At 51.2% G+C, this 22,751-nt stretch overlaps 1 protein-coding gene across 1 annotated transcript; it reads left to right on the top strand.

Moving 5' to 3' along the window:
* The first annotated feature begins 4,999 nt into the window (after positions 1-4,999).
* On the top strand, positions 5,000-18,135 carry LOC132386112 (uncharacterized). Its single transcript, XM_059958408.1, has 2 exons — positions 5,000-5,139; positions 14,792-18,135. Exon 2 carries the CDS (start codon positions 16,378-16,380, stop codon positions 17,014-17,016), a length of 639 nt encoding a protein of 212 aa, XP_059814391.1. The 5' UTR covers positions 5,000-5,139; positions 14,792-16,377; the 3' UTR covers positions 17,017-18,135.
* The last annotated feature ends 4,616 nt before the right edge of the window (positions 18,136-22,751 follow it).

Below are 22,751 nucleotides of genomic sequence, written 5' to 3'. Positions count from 1 at the left end.
AAATGGACTACTTTTACCATGGGTAGAGGTGGAACAGAGATGGGAAGAGATGGGAAGAGCAGGAGAGAGATGGAGGAAAGATGTGGCAAGATGTGGAGAGATGTTGGAGAGACGTGGGGAGATGTTGGAGAGATGACGAGAGATGTGGAGAGATGTTGGAGAGATGAGGAGAGATGTGGAGAGATGTTGGAGAGATGGGGAGAGATGTGGAGAGTTGTGGAGTGATGGAGAGGTGGAGGAGAGAGGGAAATGTGGAAGAGAGATGGAGATGGAGAGAGATTCAAGATGGTGGGCAGATGGGGAGAGATGGGGAGCAATGGGGTGAGATGATAGATGAGGAGACTTGGTGAGTTGGGAACGGGGGGAGCGTTAGAGAAGAGGTGGGGAGAAAGATGGGGAGATTAGGAGCGTTCTGGAGAAATGGAAAGAGGTGGGGGAGAGACAGGAACGTTGAGGCAATGTGGAAGAGAGATGTGGTGTTGAGGGTTAGGTAGAGGTTGAGCTTGAGGGTGAGGAAACAGGCAAGCTTGAGGGTGAGGGTGAAGGTGAGGGAGAGCGATAGGATTATTGTGAGGGAGAGGTTGAGGGTGACAGGGTGTGAGGATGAAAAAATTATGGGTGATGGTAGTGTGTGGCAGTGAGGTCAAAGGTGAAGAAAAGCATGTGTTTGAGGGTGATGGTAGTGTTGAGGGTGAGAGGGAGATGGATAGGGTGATTGCGATGGTGAGGGAGGGTGTGAGGATGAAGGAGAGGGTGAGGGTGAAGGCAGTGTTGAGGTGATTGAGGGTGAGGGAAAGGGTGAAGGTGAGCGAGAGGGAGTGGGTGAGGGTGAGTGTGAGGCTGAGGGAGAGGGTGAGGTTGAAGATGAGGGAAAAGGAGATGTCGAGAGAGTGAGGGAGAGGGGAGGGGAGGAAAAGGATGAGGGTTAGGGAGAGGGAGAAGGGTGAAGGTGATGTTGGTGTTGAGGGTGTGTGGGGAGGACAGGGTGAGGGTGAGGGTGCATGAGGGAGAATTTGGGGTCAGGCCGAGGGAACACAAGACCTGATACCAAAGGCCAGAGAAGAAACACCAGGCCTCAGGCTAGTGGGACAGAGACTGGGCTGTGTCAACGCCATTATCACGGGGCCTAATGATAATGGAACAACTTGTCCTGGAGCAAGTACAGAGAGTTCATTAATATTTCTTATATTATGAGGGGTCTTGATAGCAAATAATGACAGATTATTTGCATCGCTAGTCCAGACAGTACCAGGGGCCCATCGAATTACGAGTCTCATTAGGTACAGGGAAAGGAATGGTAGAAAATCAGGAGATATCTAATAGGCTGGCTTCTTGCTCCGGTGATATATGCTCAGTGCAGGAAAATGGTTCTGAAGTTAGAGATCAGCCATGTCCTCAATGAATTGAAGCTTTACAAGAGCAAAAATACCGCACGAGGGCCCGATTAACTCGGCTCTGCCTCTGTCCAAAAGGTCTGAATGGATTAGATACAGCAAAGTTATTTCTCACAGTAGGGGATTCTAGGACAAGGGCGCACGACTTCAGGATTGAAGGACGTCCATTTAGAACTGAGGGGCGGAGAAATCACTTCAGTTAGAGGGTGCTGAATCTGTGGAATTTGTGGAGGCCATGTAACGACAGACAGGTAGTTTCTTGATCAGCCAGGGCATCAAAGGGTACGGGGTGAAAGCGGAGGAGTGGGGATGACTGGAAGAATTGGATCAGCCCGCAATCGAATGGTGGAACAGACTCAATGGGCTGAATGGCCTACTTCTGTTCCTATATCTTATGGTCTTATGGTCTCCTCCTCGTGGACCTGACACCGTACCCGGAAATTGCCTCTGCCCTCTCCCCCAGTGCTTGGGCTCCTGGCCAAAGTGTGGTGCTGGGAATAGAACTGGACGTGAAATCCTCCTGCGGGGACCTCACTGGTTACTTGTAAAAAGGCCGGCTCCGATTCCCACGCTTCCTGAACTCCCCAGGCTCGGCCAGCAGGCCAAATAAATCCTCGCTCTGCTCCCATTAAGGAGGTTTGCAAACCAGAGAAAGCTCCTTGTTTCAGGTGACCAGCTGAAATGGCTTCGACACAAACGCCACCAAATCGTTTGACCGTAAGGCATAGGAGCGGAATTGGGAGCTCTCCACTCCAGCGGGGCTGATTTATTACCCGTCTCAACCCCCATTCTAATCTCTGCTCCCCATAACCTTTGGCACCCTGACTAATCACCTGCGCTTTAAATACACTCAGTGACTCGGCCTCCACAGCCGTCTGTGGCAATGAATTCCACAGATTCGCCGCAAACTGGCTAAAGAAATTCCTCCTCATCTCTGTTGTAAAGGGATGAGGACGAATTTCTTCAGCCAGAGGGGTGATGAATTTATGGAATTTATAGAAACATAGAACCATAGAACACTACAGCACAGTACAGGCCCTTCAGCCCTCCGTGTTGTGCTGACCTATATAATCCTTAAAAAAAAGTACTAAACCCACACTACCCCATAGCCCTCCATTTTTCTTTCATCCATGTGCCTGTCCAAGAGGCTCTTAAATACCCCTAATGTTTTAGCCTCCACTACCATCCCTGGCAAGTCATTCCAGGCACTCACAACCCTCTGTGTAAAAAAACTTACCCCTGATGTCTCCCCTAAACTTCCCTCCCTTAATTTTGTACATATGCCCTCTGGTGTTTGCTATTGGTGCCCTGGGAAACAGGTACTGACTATCCATCCTATCTATGCCTCTCATAATCTTGTAGACCTCTATCAAGTCCCCTCTCATTCTTCTACGCCCCAAAGAGAAACGTCCCAGCTCTGCTAACCTTGCTTCATATGACTTGTTCTCCAAACCAGGCAACATCCTGGTAAATCTTCTCTGCACCCTCTCCATAGCTTCCACATCCTTCCTGTAATGAGGTGACCAGAACTGAACACAATACTCTAAGTGCGGTCTCACCAGAGATTTGTAGAGTTGCAACATGACCTCTCTACTCTTGAACTCAATCCCCCTGTTAATGAAGCCTAGCATCCCATAGGACTTCTTAACTACCCTATCAACCTGCGCAGCGACCTTGAGGGATGTGTGGATTTGAATCTCAAGGTCCTTTTGTTCATCCACACTCTTAAGTAACTGTACTTAGTCTTCTGGTTTGTCCTTCCATTTTTCTGCCCAACTCTGCAGCCCGTCTATATCCTCTTGTAACCTTCGACAACCTACAGCTCCATACACAACTCCTCCAATCTTCGTTTTGTCCACAAACTTAGAATCATAGAAAACCTACAGCACAATACACAAAGCTGTGCTGAACATGTACTTACTTTAGAGGTTACCTAGGGTAACCCAAAGCCCTCAATTTTTCTAAGCTCCATGCACCTATCCAGGAGCTTCATTACCTCTATTCTTTGCCCCTCGGTTAATGGCATGAAAAAAAGAAGTTCGGGATCCCCTGCCCTCGACTCTCCCACTCTCAGAATCATCCTCTCCATGGTCCACTTGATCTAAGCCTTTCAATATTCAATAGATCAATTAGATCTTCCCCCATTCTTCTAATCTTCGGCCCTGAGCCATCAAAATGCTCCTCGTACGTTAACCCTTCCATTCCCAGAAACTTTCTTGAGAAACTCCACTAGACTCCCGTCCAATTCCAGCGCAAACTTTTCTTAAAGGGGGCCCGAGAGTCCAAGCGCGTTCGGACCCTCACCGACTCAACCCGCAGATCGCGGTTCAAAGCTGGTCACCAAGGCAACCGAAAGCCAGGGATCACTTTCAAAAGTACCTGCTTGTTTGACGGAGTTGCTGACGAGTAAATGGTTCTTAACTTATTAAATGATAAACTTAATAACGGCAACGCCAGCCATTCATTCCGTGGGATTGACTCGCTTCTGTATTGACTGATTGAATTACAGAGGCCTTTCTGGCCCTTCAAGCTGTAGTGCCCAGCAATCTCTCTGAGTTAACCCCAGCCTACCAACGGGTATGTCTTTGGACTGTGGGAGGAAACCAGAGCACCTGGTGGAAACCCTCGTCAGAGCATATGAAACAGGAGCAGGAGTCGGCCATCCGGCCCATCGAGCCTGCCCGCCATTCAATACGATCATGGCTGATCTGACCATGGACTCAGCAACACCTCCCCGCTTTTTCCCCGTCACTGCCTGGTTTGGGAACTGCACCGTCTCGGATCGCAAGACCCTGCAGCGGATAGTGAGGTCAGCTGAGAAGATCATCAAGGTCTCTCTTCCAGCCATCACGGACGTTTACACCACACGCTGCATCCGCAAAGCAAACAGCATTATGAAGGACCCCACACACCCCTCAGACAATCTCTTCTCCCTCCTGCCGTCTGGGAAAAGGTATCGAAGCATTCGGGCTCTCACGACCGGACTGTGCAACAGTTTCTTCCCCAAGCCACCAGACTCCTCAATACCCAGAGCCTAGACTGACATCTAGATCATTTATTATTATATTGTAATTTGTCCTCTACTGTGCCTATTGTCTTGTTTATTAATTATTGTACTGCCCTGCACTGCTTTGTGCACTTTATGTGGTCCTGTGCAGGTCTGTAGCCTAGTGCAGTTTTTATGTTGTTTTATGTAGTCCAGTGTAGCCTTGAGTTGTCTCACATAGTCCAGTGTAGTTTTGTGTTGTTTCATGTAGCACCAGGGTCCTGGAGGAACGATGTTCTGTTTTTACTGAGTACTGTACCAACAGTTTATGGTCAAAATGACAATAAACTTGACTTGATTTAGTTCCCCTACTATGCAAAAATCTATCCAATCTTGTTTTAAATATATTTACTGAGGCAGCCTCCACTGCTTCACTGGGCAGGGAATTCCACAGACTCACCACCCTCTGGGAAAAGCAGTTCCTCCTCATCTCCGTCCTAAATCTACTCCCCCGAATCTTGAGGCTGCGTCCCCTAGGGTGCCCCGTAGGAGCACCTCCACTCCGTCCGTCACAACAGACGGGACCTCCCAGTTGCCACCCACTTCAACTCTGCCTCTCATTCCCATCTAGGTATGTCCAAACATTGGCCTCCTCTACTGCCATGATGAGGCCAAACTCAGGTTGGAGGAGCAACACCTCATATACCATCTGGGTAGTCTCCAGCCTGGTGAAATGAACATTGAATTCTCCAACTTCCGGTAATTCCCTCCCCCTCCCCCTTCCCCTATCCCAGGTCCCTCTCTGCCTCTCTCCCCTTTCAACTTTCTGCTTCTTTATCTCTACAGTTCCTTCATGCTTATCCCCTCCCCCTCCCCTCTTTATCTTTCCTCTGATTGGTTCTCCACCTGGTGCCTCTAGGCCCTCCCCCCTCCCCTGTCTCAATTACTGGGCTTCGGCCCTCTCTTCCCCCCCCACCATTCCGGGTGAAGGGTCTCGGCCCGAAACGTTGGCTACTCTTTTCTCACGGATGCTGCCTGACCTGCTGAGTTCTTCCAGCGTCGTGTACGTTATTCCCCGAGTTCTAGTCTCACCTACCAGTGGAAACAACCTTCCTGCCTCTATCTTATCCACCCCTTTCATAATTTTATATTGTTTCCAAAAGATCTCCTCTCATTCTTCCGAAATCCAGCGAGTACAGTCCCAGGCGAATCAATTTCTCCTCATAGTCTGACCCCCCTCATCTCTGGAATCAACCCCCTCCAGTGCACAGCGTCCAAAGCCAGTCTATCCTTCCTCAAGTAAGGAGATCAGAACACAGTGCTGGGCAGAATGTACAGACTCATAACAGGCAGCGGCGGGAACTGAACCTGCGCCGCCTGTACGCTAAAGTGTTGTGCTGACCACTACACTACCCTGCCGCTACGCCTGGCAGAGACAGTGGCCTGCATCAAGTCTGTGGCTCAGAGTTAGTTGTTGTCTTTTAAGGTTCAAAGGGCAGGGGTTTTCTCAGGGGCAGAAAGTTGAGTCGGGTGTTCAGTTACGCTTTGAAGTTCAAAGTACAAAGTGAAATTTGTTATCAAAGTACGTATACGTGGAGGTGAACAACCCAGGAGTTCATTTTCTTGTGGGCATTCACAGTCAATAGGAAGAAACACAGCAGAATCAAACAAAAAACTGCGCACAACGGAGACGGACAAACAAACAGCGCGCAGCTGTGCAAATGCAAAATTAAAGAAAAAAAACAAAAATTATAGATAAATAAGCCATAAATATCGAGAACATGAGATGAAGAGTCCTTGAAAGTGAGTCCAAAGGTTGTGGAATCACTTCAGTGTTGAAGTGAGTGAGGTTATCCACACTGGTTTAGGAGCCTGATGGTTGAGGGGTAATAACTGTTCCTGAACCTGGTGGTGTGGGGTCTGAGGCTCCTGTACCTCCTTCCTGATGGTTGAGGGGTAATAACTGTTCCTGAACCTGGTGGTGTGGGTCCTGAGGCTCCTGCCCCTCCTTCCTGATGGCTGAGGGGTAATAACTGCTCCTGAACCTGGTGGTGTGGGGTCTGAGGCTCCTGTACCTCCTTCCTGATGGTTGAGGGGTAATAACTGTTCCTGAACCTGGTGGTGTGGAACCTGAGGCTCCTGTACCTCCTTCCTGATGGTTGAGGGGTAATAACTGCTCCTGAACCTGGTGGTGTGGGGTCTGAGGCTCCTGTACCTCCTTCCTGATGGTTGAGGGGTAATAACTGTACCTGAACCTGGTGGTGTGGGACATGAGGCTCCTGTACCTCCTTCCTGATGGTTGAGGGGTAATAACTGTTCCTGAACCTGGTGGTGTGGGACCTGAGGCTCCTGTACCTCCTTCCAGGATTCACCAGGATGCTGCCTAGGTTAGAGAGGGAGCAGAGGAGATTCACCAGGATGCTGCCTGGATTAGAGAGGGTGCAGAGGAGATTCACCAGGATGCTGTCTGGATTAGAGAGGGTGCAGAGGGGAATCAGCAGGATGCTGCCTGGATTAGAAAGGGTGCAGAGGACATTCACCAGGATGCTGGCTGGATTAGAGAGGGTGCAGAGGAAATTCACCAGGATACTGCCTGGATTAGAGAGGGTGCAGAGGAGTTTCACCAGAATGCTGCCTGGATTAGAGAGGGTGCAGAGGAGATTCACCAGGATGCCAACTGGATTAGAGAGGGTGCAGACTCCCCTACTATAGGAAACTTCCTATATAGGAGTCTAGGACCAGAGGGCACAGATAGAGTGGATGTGGAGAGGATGTTTCCTATAGTGGGGGAGTCTAGGACCAGAGGACACAGATAGAGTGGATGTCGAGAAGATGTTTCCTGCAGTGGGGGAGTCTAGGACCAGAGGACCAGATAGAGTGGATGTGGAGAGGATGTTTCCCGTAGTGGGGGAGTCTAGGACCAGAGGACACTGATAGAGTGGATGTGGAGAGGATGTTTCCTATAGTGGGGGATTCTAGGACCAGAGGACATAGACAGAGTGGATGTGGAGAGGATGTTTGCTGTAGTGGGGGAGTCTAGGATCAGAGGGCACTGATAGTGTGGATGTGGAGAGGATGTTTCCTATAGTGGGGGAGTCTAGGACCAGAGGGCACAGATAGAGTGGATGTGGAGAGGATGTTTCCTATCGTGGGGGAGTCTAGGACCAGAGGACACAGATAGAGTGGATGTGGAGAGGATGTTTCCTGTAGTGGGGGAGTCTAGGACCAGAGGACACAGATAGAGTGGATGTGGAGAGGATGTTTCCTATCGTGGGGGAGTCTAGGACCAGAGGACACAGATAGAGTGGATGTGGGGAGGATGTTTCCTATCGTGGGGGAGTCTAGGACCAGAGGACACAGATAGAGTGGATGTGGAGAGGATGTTTCCTGTAGTGGGGGATTCTAGGACCAGAGGACACAGATAGAGTGGATGTGGAGAGGATGTTTCCTGTAGTGGGGGAGTCTAGGACCAGAGGACACAGATAGAGTGGATGTGGAGAGGATGATTCCTATAGTGGGGGAGTCTAGGACCAGAGGACACAGATAGAGTGCATATGGAGAGGATGTTTCCTATAGTGTGGGGGAGTCTAGGACCAGAGGACACAGATAGACTGGATGTGGAGAGGATGTTTCCTATAGTGGGGGAGTGTAGGACTAGAGGACACAGATAGAGTGGATGAGGAGAGGATGTTTCCTATAGTGGAGGAGTCTAGGACCAGAGGACACAGAAAGAGTGGATGTGGAGAGGATGTTTCCTATAGTGGGGAGTCTAGGACCAGAGGACACAGATAGAGTGCATATGGAGAGGATGTTTCCTATAGTGGGGGAGTCTGGGACCAGTGGACACAGATAGAGTGGATGTGGAGAAGATGTTTCCTATACTGGGGGAGTCTAGGACCAGAGGACACAGATAGAGTGAATGTGGGGAAGATGTTTCTTATAGTGGGGGAGTCTGGGACTAGAGGACACAGATAGAATGGATGTGGAGAGGATGTTTCCTATAGTTGGGGGAGTCTAGGACAAGAGGACACAGATAGAGTGGATGAGGAGAGGATGTTTCCTATAGTGGGGGTATCTAGGACCAGAGGACACAGGTAGAGTGGATGTGGACAGGATGTTTCTTATAGTGGGGGAGTCTAGGTCCAGAGGACACAGATAGAGTGGATGTGGAGAGGATGTTTCCTGTAGTGGGGGAGTCTAGGACCAGAGGGCACAGATAGAGTGGACGTGGAGAGGATGTTTCCTATAGTGGGAGAGTCTAGGACCAGAGGGCATGGATAGAGTGGATGTGGAGAGGATGTTTCCCGTAGTGGGGGAGTCTAGGACCAGAGGACACAGATAGAGTGGATGTGGAGAGGATGTTTCCTCGAGTGGGGGATTCTAGGACCAGAGGACACAGATAGAGTGGATGTGGAGAGGATGTTTCCTATAGTGGGGGAGTCTAGGACCAGAGGACACAGATAGAGTGGATGTGGAGAGGATGTTTCCTCGAGTGGGGGATTCTAGGACCAGAGGACACAGATAGAGTGGATGTGGAGAGGATGTTTCCTGTAGTGGGGGAGTCTAGGACCAGAGGACACAGATAGAGTGCATATGGAGAGGATGTTTCCTATGGTGGGGGAGTCTGGGACCAGTGGACACGGATAGAGTGGATGTGGAGAGGATGTTTCCTATAGTGGGGGAGTCTAGGACCAGAGGACACACATAGAGTGGATGAGGAGAGGATGTTTCCTATAATGGGGGAGTATAGGACCAGAGGAAACAGATAGAGTGGATGTGGAGAGGATGTTTCCTATAGTGTGGGAGTCTAGGACCAGAGGAAACAGATAGAGTGGATGTGGAGAGGATGTTTCCTATAGTTGGGGAGTCTAGGACCAGAGGGCACAGATAGAGTGGATGTGGAGAGGATGTTTCCTGTAGTGGGGGAGTGTAGGACCAGAGGACACAGATAGAGTGGATGTGGAGAGGATGTTTCCTCGAGTGGGGGATTCTAGGACCAGAGGACACAGATAGAGTGGATGTGGAGAGGATGTTTCCTGTAGTGGGGGAGTCTAGGACCAGAGGACACAGATAGAGTGCATATGGAGAGGATGTTTCCTATAGTGTGGGGGAGTCTAGGACCAGAGGACACAGATAGACTGGATGTGGAGAGGATGCTTCCTATAGTGGGGGAGTCTGGGACCAGTGGACATGGATAGAGTGGATGTGGAGAGGATGTTTCTTATAGTGAGGGAGTCTAGGACCAGAGGACACAGTTAGAGTGGATGTGGAGAGGATGTTTCCTATAGTGGGGGAGTCTCAGACCAGAGGACACAGATAGAGTGTATGTTGAGAGGATGTTTCCTATAGTGGCGGGGGGGGGGGGGGTCTAGGACCAGAGGACACAGATAGAGTGGATTTGGAGAGGATGTTTCCTATAGTGGGGGAGTCTAGGACCAGAGGACACAGATAGAGTGGATGTGGAGAAGATGTTTCCTATAGTGGGGGAGTCTGGGACCAGAGGACACGGATAGAGTGGATGTGGAGAGGATGTTTCCTATAGTGGGGGAGTCTAGGACCAGAGGACACACATAGAGTGGATGAGGAGAGGATGTTTCCTATAATGGTGGAGTCTAGGACCAGAGGAAACAGATAGAGTGGATGTGGAGAGGATGTTTCCTGTAGTGGGAGTCTAGGACCAGTGGACACAGATAGAGTGGATGTGGAGAGGATGTTTCCTATAGTTGGGGAGTCTAGGACCAGAGGACACAGATAGAGTGGATGTCGAGAGGATGTTTCCTATAGTGGGGGAGTCTAGGACCAGAGGACACTGATAGAGTGGATGTGGAGAGGATGTTTTCTGTAGTGGGGGAGTCTAGGACCAGAGGGCACAGATAGAGTGGATGTGGAGAGGATGTTTCCTGTAGTGGGGGAGTGTAGGACCAGAGGACACAGATAGAGTGGATGTGGAGAGGATATTTCCTGTAGTGGGGGTGTCTAGGACCAGAGGACACAGATAGAGTGGATGTGGAGAGGATGTTTCCTGTACTGGGGGAGTCTAGGACCAGAGGACACAGATAGAGTGGATGTGGAGAGGATGTTTCCTGTAGTGGGGGCTTCTAGGACCAGAGGACACAGATAGTGGATGTGGAGAGGATGTTTCCTGTAGTGGGAGTCTAGGACTAGAGGACTTAGCCTCAGATTTCAGGGACTTCCGTTAAGAATAGAGGTGAGGAGAAACGTCTTTAGCCAGTGAGTAGTGGATCTGTGGAATTTATTGCCAAAGCTGCCAAGTCATCGCGTATATTTGAAGTTGAATTTGATAGTCTCTTGACAGGAGGTCAAAGGTGATGGGAAGAGGGCAGGAGAGTGGGGTTGAGAGGGATAGTAGGTCAGCCATGATGGAATGGTGGACCAGATTCGATGGGCTGAATGGTCTTACTCCTGTGAATTATACCTGAGGCCCAGCCACTGGAGCTCCCATAAACACAAGATCTGATTGGCTGACTGTGGGCCGGTCCTATCACTCAGGGCAGAAACTTCAGGATCTGCCCCTTCGAGGAACTGAACGAGAGGCTGGAGCAGGAGAGACCGAGAGGAGATCTGATAGAGGCTGACAAGATTAGGAGAGGCTGCAGCTAGAGTGGACAGGGAGTGTCTGTTGAAGTGTCTAACACCAGAGGGCATGCATTGGAGGTGAGGGAGGAAGTAGGTTCAAAGGGGGTGTGTGAGGGGTAAGAGTGATTTTTTTTACCTACAGGGAGTGGCGGCGGGGGGCAGATACGTTCGGGAAGTGGAAGGCTACGGACACTGTGTGGACGGGAAAGTCCTGCCAGGTGACCACTTGACCACTGGGTTAATTGGTACGGCAGGACACTGTGGGCCGAAGTTGTACAGTTCCTGAGCTGTACTCTTCCGTGTCCCGTGTTCTAAAATCGCGCAGACCCAGAGGAAATTCATCGCCATATATATATGTATGTTACAACCATTGACCCCCCCACCTCTCCAGCATCTACCCCGGACCTAGGGCGCCACGGTGCCGCACTGGTTGGCGTGACAGAATTCCAGCTCGCGGGCGTCGGCATTCAGATCCGGAGCCTCCCCCCCCCCCCCCCCGCGGTCCCAAGGGCGACCCGGTCAGGGGGTTCATTGGTCACTGGGGCTGGGCCGAGCTAAGAATCTGACGCTCTTTTGACCTGCACCGAGCGCCGGGGGGAGGGGGGGCCACTTCCTCTTGGCTCCGTGGAAGAGGAAAGCGAGTTGGGAACAGGGGCTCCCTCCCCTCTCCCAGGGAATCGCACCGGGGCAGGTGGCGCTGCTGATAAGGAGGGGGTGGGGGGGTGGCTCGACCTTCGCGGGGGGCGCCCGGCAGGACAAAAGGGTGACAAGCGAAACAGTGGCAAGCCTGCTTCCTGAAACACGCGAGCGCACACGCACTGACTCTGGGCAGGCGGCGGATAAACTCCGCGAACTTGTCACAGACGCAGGAGGGCCCGGCTCAGTCACTCTCACAGACAATATGAAAACTTCTCTCCGAGTGGAGGCCGTGCTGGGTCCACTGTTACTTCTCATCTTGTATCAATGATCTGGATGATAATGTGGTAAATTGGATCAGCAAATTCGCTGATGATACAGAGATTGGAGGTGTAGCGGATAGTGAGGAAGGTTTTCAAAGCTTGCAGAGGGATCTGGACCAGCTGGAAAAATGGGCTGAGAAATGGCAGATGGAGTTTAATACAGACAAGTGTGAGGTATTGCACTTTGGAAGGAAAAACCAAGGTAGAACATACAAGGTAAATGGTAGGTCACTGAGGAGTGCAGCAGAACAGAGGGATCTGGGAGAACAGGTACAAAATTCCATAAAAGTGGTGTCACAGGTAGATAGGGTTGTAAAGAGAGTTTTTGGTACATTGGCCTTTATAAATCAAAGTATTGAGTGTAAGAGTTGGAATGTTATGGTGAGGTTGTGTAAGACATTGGTGAGGCCGAATTTGGAGTATTGTGTGCAGTTTTGGTCACCGAATTACAGGAAGGATATTAATAAGGTTGAAAGAGTGCAGAGGAGGTTTACAAGGATGTTGCTGGGACTTGAGAAACTGAGTTACAGAGGAAGGTTGAATAGATTAGGACTTTATTCCCTGGAGCGTAGGAGAATGAGGGGAGATTTGATAGAGGTGTATAAAATTATGATGGGTATAGATAGAGAGAAACTGCAGACGCTGGAGATCCGTCTCTATGGGGGTAAAAAGTACAAAAAAGTAAAAAAAAAGTTTTGGGCGTTTTGGGCCCAAAACCCTTTGGCCTAAGCTCTCTTGTATATTTGTTGTATGAGTGTGTGTGTATATGTGTGAGTGTGTGTATGTGTGTGTATATATGTGTATATGTGAGTGAGTGTGTGTGTGTCTGTATGTGTGAGTGAATGTGTGTGTGTGTGTGTCTGTCTGTCTCTGTATGTGTGAGTGAGTGTGTGTGTGTGTGTCTGTGTGTATATGTGTGTGTATATGTGAGTGAGTGTGTGTGTATATCTGAGTGAGTGTGTGTGAGTGTGTGTGTGTGTATGTGTGTGTGTGTGTCTGTGTGTATGTGTGTGTGTATATGTGAGTGAGTGTGTGTGTATATCTGAGTGAGTGTGTGTGAGTGTGTGTGTGTGTGTGTGTGAGTGAATGTGTGTGTGTCTGTGTGTATGTGTGTGTCTGTCTGTCTGTATGTGTGAGTGAGCGTGTGTGTGTGTCTGTGTGTATGTGTGTGTGTATATGTGAGTGAGTGTGTGTGTGTGTGTCTGTGTGTATGTGTGTGTCTGTGTATGTGTGTGTGTGAGTGAATGTGTGTGTGTATGTGTGAGTGAGTGTGTATGTGTCTGTGTGTGTGTCTGTATGTGTGAATGAATGTGTGTGTATATGTGTGAGTGTGTGTGTGAGTGAGTGTGTGTGTGTCTGTATGTGTGAGTAAGTGTGTGTCTGTGTGTGTGTGTCTGTATGTGTGAGTGAATGTGTGTCTGTGTCTATATATGTGTGTGTGAGTGAGTGTATGTGTGAGTGAATGTGTGTGTGTATGTGTGAGTGTGTGTGTGAGTGAGTGAGTGTGTGTGTGTCTGTGTGTATATGTGTGTGTATATGTGAGTGAGTGTGTGTGTGTGTCTGTCTGTCTCTGTATGTGTGAGTGAGTGTGTGTGTGTGTCTGTGTGTATATGTGTGTGTATATGTGAGTGAGTGTGTGTGTATATCTGAGTGAGTGTGTGTGAGTGTGTGTGTGTGTATGTGTGTGTGTGTGTCTGTGTGTATGTGTGTGTGTATATGTGAGTGAGTGTGTGTGTATATCTGAGTGAGTGTGTGTGAGTGTGTGTGTGTGTGTATGTGTGTGTGTGTGTCTGTGTGTATGTGTGTGTATATGTGAGTGAGTGTGTGTGTATATCTGAGTGAGTGTGTGTGAGTGTGTGTGTGTGTGTGTGAGTGAATGTGTGTGTGTCTGTGTATGTGTGTGTGTGAGTGAATGTGTGTGTGTATATGTGTGAGTGTGTGTGTGTGTGTCTGTATGTGAGTGTGTGTGTGTCTGTATGTGTGAGTGAATGTGTGTGTGTATATGTGTGAGTGTGTGTGTACGTGAGTGTGTGTGTGTCTGTATGTGTGAGTGAGTGTGTGTCTGTGTCTATATATGTGTGTGTGAGTGAGTGTATGTGTGAGTGAATGTGTGTGTGTATGTGTGAGTGTGTGTGTGAGTGAGTGTGTGTGTGTCTGTATGTGAGTGTGTGTGTGTCTGTATGTGTGAGTGAATGTGTGTGTGTATATGTGTGAGAGTGTGTGTGTGGAGTGAGTGAGTGTGTGTGTCTGTATGTGAGTGTGTGTGTGTATGTGAGTGTGTGTGTGTGTGTGTGTGTCTGTATGTGTGAGTGAGTGTGTGCCTGTGTCTATATATATGTGTGTGTGAGTGAATGTATGTGTCTCTGTGTGTCTGTATGTGTGAGTGTGTGTGTGTGTGAGTGTGTGTGTGTGTGTCTGTGTGTGTGTGTGTGTCTGTATGTGAGTGTGTGTGTGTATCTGTGTGTGTGTGTGTCTGTGAGTGAGTGTGTGTGTGTGTGTGTGTGTCTGTGTGTCTGTGTCTGTGTGTGTGTGTGTGTGTGTGTGTGTCTGTGTCTGTGTGTGTGTCTGTGTGTGTGTGTCTGTGTGTGTGTGTGTCTGTGTGTGTGTGTCTGTGTGTGTGTCTGTGTGTGTGTGTGTGTGTGTGTGTCTGTGTCTGTGTGTGTGTGTCTGTGTGTGTGTGTGTGTGTGTGTGTGTGTGTGTGTGTGTGTGTGTGTGTGTGTGTGTGTGTGTGTGTGTGTTTTTAATGACTGTCTTCTTTATCTAATTGTATTTTTTGTTTTGTGTTGTTTCGGACCTGGATGAACAATTACTTTGCCCTCCCGTACACGTGTGTGCTGGAAATACGTTAAAACAGCCTTGAAGACAACCCTTGCCACTTCCCCCCCCCCCCCCCACCCCACCCCCGGCTGGGATGCTCGAGCGTCTACATCCTCTTGCTGAGGGAGTTCCGGATTCCGACATGCTTGGTGTGGGAACGCACTTCCCGAACTTCCTCTAATATTGCGGCTCCACGCCCCTGTCCTTGACCCCCGTTGCAGAGGAAGTGAAATCCACCCTGGCCCCTCCCAGTGCCTTCGGCCAAGTCTCCTCTGGCTTCAAAACTCGACGGGCTCTCTTAATGACCCTTCAAAGCCTAACTTTATATCAGTCAACTGGGATGCAGAACGTAGATTATAAGCTACACCTAGGAGCAGACTGAGGCAGCCTACAGCAGTGTCAGGAAAACAATCTCTCCCTCAACATCACAGAAACAAAGGAGCTGGTTGTGGACTACAGGGGAAATGGAGACAGGCTGGCCCCCATTGACATCAGTGGATCTGGGGTTGAGAGGGTGAGCAGCTTTAAGTTCCTCAGCACAAACATCCCCGAGGATCTCACGTGGTCTGTACACACCGACTGTGTGGTGAAAAATGCACAAAAGCGCCACTCTCATCTCAGATGGTTGAGGGTTTGGTATGGATCCCCAAATCCTATGGACCTTCTACAGGAGCACAACTGAGAGCATCCTGACTGGCTGCGTCACTGCCTGGTACGGGGACTGAACCTCCCTCAATCGCAGGACTCTGCAGAGAGTGGTGCGGACAGCCCAGCACATCTGTAGTTGTGAACTTCCCACTATTCAGGACATTTACAGAGACAGGTGTGTAAAAGAGGTACAGGAGCCTGAAGACACACACTCAACGATTCAGGAACAGCTTCTTCCCCTCTGCCATCGGGGAGGAGGTACAGGAGCCTGAAGACACACACTCAACGATTCAAGAACAGCTTCTTCCCCTCTGCCATCAGGGAGGAGGTACAGGAGCCTGAAGACACACACTCAACGATTCAGGAACAGCTTCTTCCCCTCTGCCATCAGGGAGGAGGTACAGGAGCCTGAAGACACACACTCTGTGATTCAGGAACAGCTTCTTCCCCTCTGCCATCAGGGAGGAGGTACAGGAGCCTGAAGACACACACTCAGCGATTCAGGAACAGCTTCTTCCCCTCTGCCATGAGGGAGGAGGTACAGGAGCCTGAAGACACACACTCAGCGATTCAGGAACGGCTTCTTCCCCTCTGCCATGAGGGAGGAGGTACAGGAGCCTGAAGACACACACTCAGCGATTCAGGAACGGCTTCTTTCCCTCTGCCATCAGGGAGGAGGTACAGGAGCCTGAAGACACACACTCAACGATTCAGGAACGGCTTCTTTCCCTCTGCCATCAGGGAGGAGGTACAGGAGCCTGAAGACACACACTCAACGATTCAGGAACAGCTTCTTCCCCTCTGCCATCCGATTTCTGAATGGACATTGAACTCGTGATCACCACCTCACTACTTTTCGTTTGAAATTTCTGTGTTTTCTTTTTAAACTGTTCATTCAATTTAACTGCTTGACCTCACTCCCACCCGTTGCTTAATTGAACTGTGCCCGGGGCCGGGCTGCAGTCGACGGAGTGAATGGCTGCCCGCTGTCCCGTCACGATCGCACGATTCCGAGTGGGCCCTTGCTGGTGTGGCCTCTGCGAGGGTCCGCACCTCGGCGTGGCGGAGAGGCTCAGGGGCGTTCTTGAGGCCCCCCCCCAAAAGCGACGCCTCCCAGAGCTTAGCGCTCCGGTGGCGGTAAGGACGCGGGGGGAGTCTCCAGACAATGAGCTGTCCAAGCAAAACCTGGCTGGAGAAAGACACAACAGCGACGAAGGCTGCACCAGCAAAGCGTCCCCCCGGCGATACCCTATTCCACCGACACTGACCCCAGTCTGTCAAAGACCCGTGCCTCAGCCTCACAGCCACGCACAGGCGCTCTCCATCAAGGGAACAACCCCTCCGTCAGGCCCGTCGCTGACCGCAGCATGCCTGGGCCTACTGTCCTGGGTCAGTCCCCAGGCCTGCAGCCCATCTTCGCCGTGGTGTGCTGTGACCAGCCACCCCTCTGCTTCAACCGGGCTAGCCTGGCGATTTATTAACAACCCCTCCGTCAGGCCGGCCGCTGACCGCAGCATGCCTGGGCCTACTGTCCTGGGTCAGTCCCCAGGCCTGCAGCCCATCTTCACCGTGGTATGCTGTGACCAGCCACCCCTCCCCTTCTGCCCGGGCTAGCCTGGCGATTTATTAACAACCCCTCCGTCAGGCCGGCCGCTGACCGCAGCACGCCTGGGCCTACTGTCCTGGGTCAGTCCCCAGGCCTGCAGCCCATCTTCGCCGTGGTGTGCTGTGGCCAGCCACCCCTCTGCTTCTACTGGGCTAGCCTGGCGATTTATTAACAACCCCTCTGTCAGGCCGGCCGCTGACCGCAGCACGCCTGGGCCTACTGTCCTGGGTCAGTCCCCAGGCCTGCAGCCCATCTTTGCTGCGGTGTGCTGTGGCCAGCCGCTCCTCCCCTTCTGCCCGGGCTAGCCTGGCAATTTATTAACAACCCCTCCGTCAGGCCGGCTGCTGACCGCAGCATGCCTGGGCCTACTGTCCTGGGTCAGTCCCCAGGCCTGCAGCCCATCTTCGCCGTGGTGTGCTGTGACCAGCCACCCCTCTGCTTCTACCCGGGCTAGCCTGGCGATTTATTAACCAAAATATACTTTGTTCAAAACTAAAATTACGTACAATAAACTATTCAGTGACTCTCAGTCCTTTACAAATGTTTCCATTACATTCTCAACATTTCCACACTTTTAGCCACCCAGGTGGCATAGTGTTATTTCACATTTACATATACTCCCCCACTACCACTTGTACAATGTCCTGTGTATGTTACTCAAAATGGGTTTTTTTGGTTTGTTAAGAGTAGGAATGCTTCTTTGTCTGATAAGTGTTTCTCTTGCGGTTGTTTTGCTTTATACTTGTTGATACGGTAATTGTATTCATTTGTTAACCAATGGGGAATGTCATTGTGTCTTGTGAGGCTGGGAGCTTGGGGGAGGGGTTTTTTCGCGGGCTTTTGGTGGGGAGAGCGGGAGGAAGACGCCGAGGAAGGTGGACGTGCGCTGCACTGCTCGGAAGACCACCGGGGGTGGTCCTAGGTGCGAAGACGTGGAGGTCGGAGGCAAGCGACGAGCGGTCGAATGGTTCGATGTTTGAGCTCCAACGATGTGCACTAAACCGACTGAACTTTGATAAGTTGGCGCCTTTTTGTTTTTTTCCCTTGCATATATATTGTATTGCCTAATACTCTTTTAATTTTAGTAAACTCTTTAAAGTGTATTTCATAACGGTATTTGTTGTGGGTTTGATACTGTGGGCGGGCGCGAGGCATTAACTCGATTCTCACAGCACCTGCGTGTACGGGAGGTGGGACTGGTGTGTGGCTGGATCTCCTTTTCCCCTAGACATATACCAGCCTGTTGGGTAAGTGTTACACACTCAACTTCCATGGGAGAAGAACCCTAGACTGTGGTCCTTCCCCACCGGGCCCTTGCAGTGGCTGCACCGAGTTTGAGTGCGTCCCTCCGCACGGACTCCTGCAGCCGAGAGTGTGCCAGTCAGCAGCATTCCCCCACGGACGTCTCCGTGTGCTGGTAGACCATCAAGTTTCGGGCCGACCAAAGAGCGTCTTTCACCGAGTTGATGATCTGCCAGCAGCACCGGATGTTGGTCTCCGTGTGCGTCCCCGGGAACAGCCCGTAGATCAGAGAGTCCTCTGTTACGCAGCTGCTGGGGATGAACCTCGACACTGTCCCTTCCATCCTCCTCCACACCTTCTCCGCGAACTCACAGTTTGCAAAGAGGTGGGTCACCGACTCCTCCTCACTGCAGTCCTCCCGTGGGCAGAGGGGTGTGGAGACGACGTTCCGGGCGTACAGGAGGGATCGGACTGGGAGGGATCGTGCCTGTTGGTGAGGTCTGGCGATGAGGCATTTTGCCAGATGAACTGGACGGTCTGCTCAGGGAACCACCCTACTGTGTCCATCTCGTCCTTCTCCTGCAGTGCCTGCAGGACCTTACGTGCTGACCACTGCCTGAGGGCCCTGTGGTCAAAGGCGTTGACCTGAAAGAACTTCTCTACGAAGGAAAGGTATGGCGGCAATGACCAGCTGACTGGGGCGTTGCGCGGTAGTGGGGCCAGGGCGACAGACAATAGGTGCAGGAATAGGCTATTCAGCCCTTCGAGTCAGCACTGCCATTGACTGTGATCATGGCTGATCATCCACAATCAGTACCCTGTTCCTGCCTTCTCCCTGTATCCCTTGACTCCACTATCTTTAAAAGCTCGATCTAACTCTCTCTTGAAAGCATCCAGAGACTTGGCCTCCACTGTCTTCTGAGGCAGAGCATTCCACAGATCCACAACTCTCTGGGTGAAAAAGTTTTTCCTCAACTCCGTTCCTAAATGGCCTACCCCTTATTCTTAAACTGTGGCCTCTGGTTCTGGACTCGCCCAACATCAGGAACGTGTTTCCTGCCTCTAGTGTGTCCAATCCCTTAATAATCTTATATGTTTCAATCAGATCCCCTCTCATCCTTCTAAATTCCAGTGTATACAAGCCCAGTTGCTCCAATCTTTCAACATGTGACAGTCCCGCCATCCCGGGAATTAACCTCGTGAACCTACGCTGTACTCCAATAGCAAGAATGTCCTTCCTCAAATTTGGAGACCAAAACGGAACACAATACTCTTGGTGTGGTCTCACCAGGATCCTGTACAACTGCAGGAGGACCTCTTTGCTCCAATACTCAACTCCCCTTGTTATGAAGGCCAACATGCCATCAGCTTTCTTCACTGCCTGCGGTACCTGCATGCTTACTTTCAGTGACTGATGAACAAGAACACCTAGATCTCGTTGTACTTCCCCTTTTCCTAACGATGCCATATAGATAGTAATCTGCCTTCCTGTTCTTGCCAGCAAAGTGGACAACCTCACATTTATCCACATTAAACTGCATCAGCCCACTCACCCAACCTGTCCAAGTCACCCTGCATTCTCCTAACATCCTCCTCAAATTCACACTGCCACCCAGCTTTGTGTCATTTGCAAAATTGCTAATGTTACTTTTAATCCCTTCATCTAAATTATTAATGCATATCGTAAACAGCTGCAGTCCCAGCACTGAACCTTGCGGTACCCCACTGGTCACTGCCAGCCATTCTGAAAAGGACCCGTTAATCCCTACTGTTTGTTTCCTGTCTGCCAACCAATTTTCTATTCATGTGAGTACTCTACCCTCAATACCATATGGTCTAATTTTGCACACTAATCTCCTATGTTGAACTTGATCAAAGGCTTTCTGGAAGTCCAGGTTCACTACATCCACTGGCTCTCCCTTGTCCATTTTCATAGTTACATCCTCAAAAAATTCCAGAAGATTAGTCGAGCAAGATCTGTAATGTCAGCAAAGACACGCTCAAGTTTCTACAGATGTACTGTGGGCAGCATTCTGACTGGCTGAGTATGGGGGGGGGGGGGTGGACACTACACAGGACCGAAATAAGCTGCAGGAAGCTGTAAACCCGTGGACACCGCCCTCCCCAGCATCCAGTACATCTTCGAGGAGCAATGCCTCAAAAAAAGGTGCCGTCCATCGTTAAGGGCCCCACACCACCCAAGGCACGCCCTCTCCTCATTGCTACCGCCAGAAGCCTGAAGACACTCACTCAACAATTCAAGAAGACATTCTTCCCCTCTGCCATCAGATTTCTGAATGGTCACTGAACCCGTGAACACTACCTCACTACTTATTTGCACTACCTACTCAAATTAATATAGATATATTTCTACATAACGTACATATCATGCATTGCAACGTACCGCTGCCAGTAGGCAACAATTTCCGCGACAGATGCCGGTGATATTAAACACGATTCTGATTCTGAGAATAATCTGTATAAAAGATCTGTAAAGACCAAACACCAAAGAATCTACGTCACTTTGGGAAGGCATAATGATCTAAGTCCATTCAGGAATGTTTTATGTCAGGACCGTCTCACATCAGTTCCTGGACAGAAGCGCAAACGAGAACGATATAATTGTTGCTCCCGTTCCGACGCAGCGCGAAAAGAAACATTGACACGATAACGGAAAGAGGTTAAAAATCTAAAACCCCAATAAGTATAAATCTAAACAGGGACAACGTGACGTGTAGTGGTCACACAAAGCTTGAAATAGAGGGGACGCGCGTTCAGTTACCGCCGTTGCTGGTGTGGAGTTTGTACGTTCTCCCGGTGACCGCGTGCGTTTCCTCCCAGTGCTCCGGTTTATCCCCCACGGAGCAGTTGGGAGGTTGATTGGTCCGGTGATAAGGAGGGGATGAAATGTGATGGTTGCCGGGCGGTGTGGCACAAAGGGCTGGAAGGGCCCATTCCCGCTAAATCGCAATAAATAGATTAACAATAAACGGACTGTATACACATAGATTGGTTGTGTGTCCATACAGTGACGCTGGGCACAGGAGTGTCTGTACACAAGGTGACTCTGACAGGGAATGAGAAAGTAGTGGTGATTGGGGGTGTGGAGGGGTGGGTCAGTGGGTGGTTGGGGGTGTGGAGGGGTGGGTCAGTGGGTGATTGGGAGTGTGGAGGGGTGGGTCAGTGGGTGATTGGGGTGTGGAGGGGTGGGTCAGTGGGTGGTTGGGAGTGTGGAGGGATGGGTCAGTGGGTGATTGGGGGTGTGGAGGGTGGGTCAGTGAGTGATTGGGGGTGTGGAGGGGTGGGTCAGTGAGTAATCGGGAGTGTGGAGAGGTGGGTCAGTGGGTGATTGGGGGTGTGGAGGGGTGGGTCAGTGGGTGATTGGGAGTGTGGAGGGGTGGGTCAGTGGGTGATTGGGGTGTGGAGGGGAGGGTCAGTGGGTGGTTGGGAGTGTGGAGGGGTGGGTCAGTGGGTGATTGGGAGTGTGGAGGGGTGGGTCAGTGGGTGATTGGGGTGTGGAGGGGTGGGTCAGTGGGTGGTTGGGAGTGTGGAGGGGTGGGTCAGTGGGTGATTGGGGGTGTGGAGGGTGGGTCAGTGAGTGATTGGGGGTGTGGAGGGGTGGGTCAGTGAGTAATCGGGAGTGTGGAGGGGTGGGTCAGTGGGTGATTGGGGGTGTGGAGGGGTGGGTCAGTGGGTGATTGGGAGTGTGGAGGGGTGGGTCAGTGGGTGATTGGGGTGTGGAGGGGTGGGTCAGTGGGTGGTTGGGAGTGTGGAGGGGTGGGTCAGTGGGTGATTGGGGGTGTGGAGGGTGGGTCAGTGAGTGATTGGGGGTGTGGAGGGGTGGGTCAGTGAGTAATCGGGAGTGTGGAGGGGTGGGTCAGTGGGTGATTGGGGGTGTGGAGGGGTGAATCAGTGGGTAATCGGGGGTGTGGAGGGGTGGGTCAGTGAGTAATCGGGGGTGTGGAGGGGTGGGTCAGTGGGTAATTGGGGGTGTGGAGGGGTGGGTCAGTGGGTAATCGGGAGTGTGGAGGGGTGGGTCAGTGGGTGATTAGGGGTGTGGAGGGGTGGGTCAGTGGGTTATCGGGGGTGTGTGGAGGGGTGGGTTGGTGGGTAATCGGGGATGTGGAGGGGTGGGTCAGTGGGTGGTTGGGGGTGTGTGGAGTGGTGGGTCAGTGTGTGGTTGGGGGTGTGGAGGGGTGGGTCAGTGGGTGGTTGGGGGTGTGTGGAGGGGTGGGTCAGTGGGTGATTGGGTGTGTGGAGGGGTGGGTCAGTGGGTGATTGGGGGTGTGGAGGGGTGGGTCAGTGGGTGATAGGGGGTGTGGAGGGGTGGGTCAGTGGGTGATTGGGGGTGTGTGGAGGGGTGGGTCAGTGGGTGTTTGGGGTGTGGAGGGGTGGGTCAGTGGGTGATTGGGGGTGTGGAGGGGTGGGTCAGTGGGTAATCGGGTGTGTGGAGGGGTGGGTCAGTGGGTAATCGGGGGTGTGGAGGGGTGGGTCGGTGGGT

This window comes from Hypanus sabinus, unplaced genomic scaffold (genome assembly GCF_030144855.1).
Source record: "Hypanus sabinus isolate sHypSab1 unplaced genomic scaffold, sHypSab1.hap1 scaffold_1000, whole genome shotgun sequence".
Classification (NCBI taxonomy): Eukaryota; Metazoa; Chordata; class Chondrichthyes; order Myliobatiformes; family Dasyatidae; genus Hypanus; species Hypanus sabinus.
This window is presented reverse-complemented; position numbering and strand designations above follow the sequence as displayed.

What these genes read in the sequence shown, in the direction of transcription:
- LOC132386112 (XM_059958408.1), top strand. Translation starts at nt 16,378, where the DNA reads ATGGCTGCCCGCTGTCCCGTCACGATCGCACGATTCCGAGTGGGCCCT.